The sequence below is a fragment of the Camelus dromedarius genome, chromosome X, assembly GCF_036321535.1.
Source record: "Camelus dromedarius isolate mCamDro1 chromosome X, mCamDro1.pat, whole genome shotgun sequence".
NCBI lineage: Eukaryota > Metazoa > Chordata > Mammalia > Artiodactyla > Camelidae > Camelus > Camelus dromedarius.
Window position 1 is genome coordinate 96,449,643 of NC_087472.1, and position 7,604 is coordinate 96,457,246.

General features: G+C 51.6%; 1 protein-coding gene across 1 annotated transcript; it reads left to right on the plus strand.

Annotated features, from left to right (window-relative positions):
- Window positions 1–3,146: 3,146 nt before the first annotated feature.
- On the plus strand, window positions 3,147–5,723 carry LOC116151523 (transcription factor SPT20 homolog). Its single transcript, XM_064483207.1, has one exon. It carries the CDS (start codon window positions 3,399–3,401, stop codon window positions 5,721–5,723), a length of 2,325 nt encoding a protein of 774 aa, XP_064339277.1. The 5' UTR covers window positions 3,147–3,398.
- The last annotated feature ends 1,881 nt before the right edge of the window (window positions 5,724–7,604 follow it).

Genomic DNA, 7,604 nt, shown 5'->3' on the forward strand with positions numbered 1-7,604 from the left:
GTCTTCTGCTCAGGAATGTGCCTTTTGTTGCCTTCTTTCCCACCCCTGACTCAGCTGCCCTTTCCCTGAGCACTGTCTCTTGGGATCAGCTCCCAAAGAAACTCCTTGCCCTCGAATCCTCTTGTCAGGGTTTACTTCCGGGGAGCCCAACCCAAGACACAGTCAACACAACAAGTGAACTACGAGTCCCTCCCGCGACACAGTGGGCAGATACACCTTTCTCCTGAGTGAGGGGGACCCGGGGACGTCAGCTTAGGGGCTGCAGCTGGATGTCACTCGTGGCTTACAGAGCAGCGTAGCTGAGTGGCTCCTAACCAGGGGGCCGATGTTGCCCCCTGAGGCATACTGGGCAGTATCTGGAGCCATGCTTGGTTATCACAACTGGGATGAGTGCCTTGGCAGCTAGTGGGTAAGGCCAGGGCGCTGCTAAAATCCTACAGTGCACAGGAAAGTCCCCCGCCGCCCACACAACACATGTCACCAGCGCCAAGGCTCAGACACCCCGGGACAGTATATACAGCGCCACGGTCAGCAGACCTGGCTCTGGGTCCTTTTCTCATCTCTAAAAAGGGGATAAAATAGTTACTTCACACGAGCCTGGAGCTGAAGTAACTAGAACATGGGGTCAATCTTTCCTTCATTCTTGTACCAGCCTGCTGCCAAGTAATGACCAAGTTGGTGACCAGACAAAGACGGACAAGACAGCGTGTCTGCCTTCAGGGAATCCAGCGGCTGGGTGTGGAGAATGGCGCCAACACTCGATCCCTCTCCAGGGTGAAGCCTGGCCCTGATGAGGCATATGGCATGTGTGCTCTGGCAGAATAGCAGAGAGAAGCAGTGAGCTTGCTGGAAGTCAGGAAGGGACTTCTGAGGTGACAGGTGGAGACTGGCACGTGACGAAGCAGAGAGGGCACAGAGCCTGGAGGGTGGGCCTGTCTGTGGCGTGGTGACTATGCTCAGAGCACAGAAAGCGTGGGAAAGACAGGAGAGAGATGAGGTAGGAAGGAGGCAGCACCAGGTGCTGAGGGGCCCGTCTGCAGAGCTGGGACAAGGTGAGGCAAACGAGGCACCCAGGGCCTGACCCTGATGGGACCTGCCCATCCCGAGAGGGAGTGTCTCCTTCAGCCTTGTGCCCTAGGCCCCGGGTGCCTCACCCTTGTCCCAGCCCACCTCCGTCATCATGCTGAGAAGCTAGGGGGTCTAGTCTGCAGGCCAGGAGCAGCCAGCAGAAGTCTTGGACTTCCTTACTTTTGAGGAGGATAACCTGACTCAAACACGGGTCCAGCGGGCCTCTTCTCCTCCAACAGAGTCTAGTTCAGATCCACAAGAAAGCAGAGCTTTCCCTTTTTAATTGGCTTCCCCACCTACATGGAATCCCGGTATAGACATCCTTTTCCAGACCCAACACACAGCAAATTCCTGAGGACAGAAGGAGAAGGGGATCACGGTTGGTGAGAAGCCTGCAAGTCTGGCAGGCAGTTAAGTTCATCTATGCAGGTTGGAAGAATAAGGCAGTGCTTTGAGTGAGGGACAGAGCTCATGTTCACCTCATTAATTTGGGCTTTATTAACATTGGCTATTTGGATTACTGGACAGCAAAATATGGTTTAACTATCCAGTTTTACATTTAGCCTAAATCTGGGTATGTGGAGGGGAAAAAAGATAGACAGAGGATGCTTAAAAGAGTTAAGACACTAAACTGATTTCAGGCCCCCTTGAGGCATCCACAGGTCCACTGGCCTTCCTTATCCACGGGTTCCACATGCGCGGTTTCTACCCTCCCCAGATCGAATATTACGGAATCTGCGGATGGAGAACAGGGGCATGAGGGTACCGAGGGCCTACTGTAAGGGACTTGAGCATCCTTGGATTTTAGTATCCACTGGAGGGGGCGGAGGGGCCCAGGAATCAGTTCCCCATCGATACTGAGGGATGACTGTATACAAAGGCAACTGATATGCCAGGAGAAAATGATTCTTGTCTGTCTATTGCTGAGCAAGGGTCATGTTTCAGGAACTCTTAGTCAAGGAGTTTCTGATGCTATTTCAATAGACTGTATCTACTGTAATATGTAATTATCACAATTGCTATTGGTGAGAAAACACATTTATTGTATAGTAGTCTACGATTCAGGAGTTTCACGAATTTGTCTTGGGGTCCTCTCATTTGTGGTTCTTCACTGTGAATATTCTATTATCATTATGTCTGCATCTAAACATCAAGAGATTCTTTTTAAAAACCTGCCCAAAGAGGCTGGCCGATCTCAAGGCAACAATATTACTGGAGAACAATGGCCCATAAACTATCTAGGACTCCATCCTATCCCTCCACCCACCGTTAGGCCTGTAGCTATGGCCTCCAGTTAAACTGTACTGCCATCACCTGGAACAATAGTTCTCAACCGTATCGGAGGCCAACCACCTTTTAAAACAAACAGTTTAATCCTGAACTGTAAATCGTAGACAATACAACTTACCTACCACATACTTTAAAAAAGACGGTAAAGCCCCTTCTGTGATACATAGGGAATTAAAAGGTAAGTACTTCGGTAAAAGAAGGTCGTCTTACCTGCACATCCCTATGAAAACCGCTAGGCCGATCACTGGGCGATTCAGTGAAGAATTCTGATGCTTGCACCAAATACAGCGAGCCTGCATGTAGGCAAGGGCTACAAATGGGGACTCTCTAGGTGTGTTAAACTGGTGACGGACACCACGAGTAGTCCTGCCATTGAGAACAAACAAGAGAGCCCCCCCCAAAGGAATAATTCTTGGTGAAGTGATCGCGCAGAGAAGAAATGACCACCTTCCAGGACCTTGTCGGCAACAGAATTTCCGAGAAAACCGGTGCGTATTAAAGCCTCAGCAAAAACTCACGTATTTTCTCGCTGGCTGCTTGTGCGTTGGGGTGCATGCTTTCAAGGTCATATGAAAAGAATGTCCAGCCAGCAGCCCTCAGCGGAAATGCGGAGACTAGGACTGGAAGCGCCGGCCACGGGCCTCGCACCGGGGAAGGAAAACCGGAAGTCTTAGCTTGCGAACCACGCATGCGCACACACGGATGCGCCAGGGCGGGGAGGCAGGGTTGCGGGGCGTGCGGGAGGAGGGGGAAGGGTGAGCGTTCCACATCCACTTCCGGCCGTTCTGCAGCGCCACGAGGCGAGATCCACTGCGGTGGCTGCTTCCACACATTTCGGTCTTTCTCCAGATCGCAAGTATTTTGCGCGCTGCTACTTTGGGAGCAGGTTTCTTGCTGTCCATTTTGAGGTGAGGCTGGGCGCTCCACTGCAGAGTGGCCGCGTTTGCAAGACTGTACATCCGTATTGCCGACAGGTTTTCAGCCCGGTCATCGATGCACTTACGTTGTCTCTTCTTTTAGGGCCCCTCTTTTGTACCACAATGCAGCAAGCTGTAGAAAGAGCTTTGGATCGTGCGGAGTACATCATTGAAAGTGCCCAACAGAGACCCCCGAAAAGGAAACACTCATCTAGTGGGCAAACATCTCTCTCGGAAAAACTTTATGACATTTACGTTGAAGAATGTGAAAAAGAGCCTGCCATTCCGGAGGAATTGCGAAGCAACGTGAACTTGTTAGAGAAGCTTGTTCGGAGAGAGTCGTTGCCGTGTTTGGTGGTCAACCTGTACCCAGGAAAGGAGGGCTATTCCCTGATGCTCAAGGGAAAAAATGGATCATTTTCGGAGAGCATTCGGCTGCCTTATGAGGAAGGGGAATTACTCGAATACTTGGACGCAGAAGAATTACCCCCTGTTTTGGTGGATCTCCTGGAAAAGTCTCAGGTTAACGTTTTTCACGATGGGTGTGTCATAGCTGAAATCCGGGACTACAGGCAGTCCAGTAACAGGGAACCTCCCGGTTACCAAAGCAGGCATATTCTCTTACGTCCCACGATGCAGACTTTAGCCTGTGATGTAGAGGCCATAGCCAGCGATAACCAGAAATGGACCCAAGAGGACAAACTTTTGCTTGAGAGCCAGCTGATCTTAGCCACAGCTGAACCACTGTGTCTAGACCCTTCCATATCAGTAGCCTGCACTGCCAACAGAATGCTCTATAACAAGCAAAAGCTGAACACTCTCCCCATGAAAAGGAGCTTCAAGAGGTTTTCTTCTGCGTCTCTGAATCGGCAGCTGGAGCTATATCATTGTTCACCTCCTCCAGAGCTAAGAGTACTGGCTTCTTGCAAAAAAATAAGGGAAAGTAAAACAGGTGAGCATTATGGCCTCAAAAATTTTAAAGCAGGAAATTGTGTAGATACATGGAAACAGAGACCCTGTGACTTGGCAGTACCTTCTGAAGTGGACGTGGAGAAATACGCTAAAAGTAAGAAGCCTGTCACACATGATGACTCACAGCCAGCGGTCCGGCCAGCCCATGAGGTACAAGATGGTTCTGTATTTGGATATGAGGCTGCCCCTCAGTCCCAGGCCACAAAGCTGACCGTCAGGCAGCCAATTGATAATTCCCTTTCCTTGGGAAAAAGGTCTGGTAAAGAAGCCCCATGGGAGAGAGGCCTGTTCCCCCCCCACTCCCCTGAAGATGGCCATTCCAAGAGTTTCGTGTCGGGTCTAAAGACTGATGCCAGGAGGGTGTTCATTGGGTTGGAGGAACTGGTCCAGGAGAGCGCCCAGTGTCCAGGCCAGATGTCACCTGGCTCTGGTGGCTCAGCCGGTCTCAGGCAACCTTCTCCAAGGAAAGAAGCAGAACAGCCTAAGACTGGGTGGGTTCAGTCTTCAGTGCTGGGCAGGGGAGCCAAACCTCCACCTCCCCCCACGAGAGTTCCCTGGCACCCAGGAAAGAGCTCCTGGGGTGACCGTTTTACTTCGCTGCAGGCGGGTAGCTCTCCTGCGTCTCTGTCTCCAGCCCCTGCTCCTGAGCCACCGAGTAAATCCTCTGTGGAGCTGAATGGAGTTATTTCGCTTCCTGCCGCCACCCCATCACAGAGGATCCCCGCCGCCGCCGCAGCAGCCGGGATGGCGGCCCCCTGCGCCGGCCTGAGCGTCACCAGAGTGGCGGGCCCTGGTCGCGGAGGCCAGGCCTCGGGGAGCAGCTCCGCCACCGGGGCCACAGAGCCCGCAGGGATCCCGCCGGGCCACCTTCCTCCCCGAGCTGGGTCACCCAGTGCACCGCGGGCTGCTCCTCCTCCAAGGCAGGTTCAACTGCTTTTGCAAGGTGCTCGCGGCCTCAGGCCCTTGGCCCTGGTGCAGCTCCCCCGCGGTTCCGTGCTCTGGAACAGCCAGCGCGGGGCCCAGCAGCCGCCGCCCCAGCGGCTCTACCAGCTGATCCCAGAGCGGCCAGGGCAGCATCCCTCCGCCGCGGGTCCCCCGCTGCCAGCGTCACAGGGTCCGAGGGCACAGAGTTCGGTGGGTCCAAATACAGCCCTCCCTGCGCCGCGAGCCGTGGTCTTGGAGCGCAGCAGACCGCAGGGTTTCCTGCAGCCCCAGGCACTTGTGTTGTCTCAGCCGGGCTCCGGCCAGAGCCCCCCTAGGCCCAACCGCCCTCAGCAGAGGGCCCGGCGCGCCGCTGCTCTGCAGCTGCACTGGAGGGTCGTGCAGTGCCAGGTGGCTGCGGCCACGGTCACGGCCACGGCAGCCACGCCAACGGCCCCGGCGGCCCCGGCAGCTCAGCCCTCGCCCGGCCAGCAGACGGCCGGCCAGTCACAAGGTGCAGTGAATAGAGGCCCGCCAGGCTCTCCCAAGTCCTGAGTCCTACCTTACCTTCTCCCTTTTTCACAGCACAGGAGCATCGACCAAATTAATTATTTCAGCCTCATTTGGTGGTTTTTTTTTTTTAATGCGTCGGTATTTCACCTTGTTAGATGTACAGACTTTATCCAGAAACGCCACCCCATGAGTTTTACTTAGAAACCGGGAAATGGCGTAATACACTGGGATTGTTTCACCCAAGTCATTTTTTGGTGGTGGTTGTTGACAGAGGTTATTTTTATTGTTATGTTCTCACGTGTAACCAGATCCAAACTAGGGTCAGTTGAAACTCCTGAAGCCTGGCGTTTCTCTAAAGCAATGAAACTGCAGTAGCAATAAAGTCAAAATCAGTATCACTTTAACAAAATGAGTGTTTTTTATGTTTAGAGAGGTTACAAAGACGTCAAATTTACCGTCTTCCCGGTTTTTAAGTGCAGCTCAGTAGTGTTAAGTGGATTCACACTGTTGTACAACAGATCTCTGGGGTTGTTTTCTTCTTGCAAAAGTGAAACTCTCTCCCCAAGTGGCACCAGCTCCCCTGCTCCCTGTCCCCCAGTCCCTGGCCACCACCCCTCTGTCTTCTGTGTCTCTGAGACTGAGTGCTTTAGATACTTCATAGAACTGAGGTCCTACAGGATTTGTCTTGTGTGACGGGCTCATCTCACTTAGCGTCCTGTCGCCGAGGTCCACTGGGTTGTAGCCACAGGAAGGTCACAGCTCTTTATAAATGGTTTCACCATACACAATATATACTGAAGTGACCTATGAGGTATTAGAAACATCTTTCAGAAGAACGCACTTCGGTATTTGTTTATTTCACTTAAAAGTTTTTTTTGCAGTGTATGATATGCGATTTTTACACATTTGTTTTGGGGGGGAAAAGCTAAAACGCCCCCAAAATGATGCTTGTCACTTATATTGAGGCCATGGGAAATCTCCAAATAGGCGGGATGGGTTAGAGGCGCCTGCTTGTGTGGTGGTCCCCAGCCCTTTAAGAGGCTCCATCTGCGCTCGGTGACCCACAGAGCCCAGGTCTCCTCCAGGCTGCAGTCACTGGCCTTGAGAAGGTGCTTGTGGGACAAGCTGTTTTCTCTGTTTATAAAATCCTTTACAGTTTGTAGAACTCTGGGTTATTTGCAGCTAAACATCTGGAAATGAGTGTATTTGTTCACTTGTCAGATGTCCTCAGCCTTGTTAGATTCTAAAGTGGACCCCCCTTCCCTCCCTGGTTGGTCATCACAACTGTTCTCCCTGTTCGCTCATTTCTTCTTTTCTTCTTTCTCGTTTCCCTGGGACTCAAAAGATCCTTGAACTTTTCTGTTTTCCTTTTTTCCCTTTTTTTTTTTTTTACTGTGATATAATTCACATAAGAAACAACCATTTTAAAGTGTACAGTTCAGTGGCATTTCCTGCATTTACAATGTTGTACAACCACCGCCTCTGTCTATTTCCAACTCCTTTTCCTCATTTCAAGAGCCACCTCTGCACCCATTCAGCACCCAGTTCCATCTTCCTCTCCCCCAGCCCTGGAAACCACAATTTGCATTCTGTCTCTGGGGACTTCCTCATTCTAGATTTTTCCTCTAAATGGAATCAAAGACTATGCGACCTCTTCTGTCTGGCCCTTTCCTCTTGGCATAATGTTCTCGAGGTTCATCCACCTTGTAACGCGTATCAGTACTTCATTCCTTTTTACGGCAGAACGGCAGTCCCTTGTTTGTGTACACCACATCTTTTTATCTGTTGTCCGCCGATGTGTATTTGAGTTGCTCCCACCTGTTGGCTATTGTGAATAATGTGGCTGTGAACATTTGTGTACCAGTGTCTGTTTGAGTGCCTCTTACATTTTGGTCTGTTGTAAGTTTGAAGGACAACCTGTCT

Coding starts and splice junctions, on each gene's coding strand:
- LOC116151523 (XM_064483207.1), top strand. CDS start 3,399: ATGCAGCAAGCTGTAGAAAGAGCTTTGGATCGTGCGGAGTACATCATT.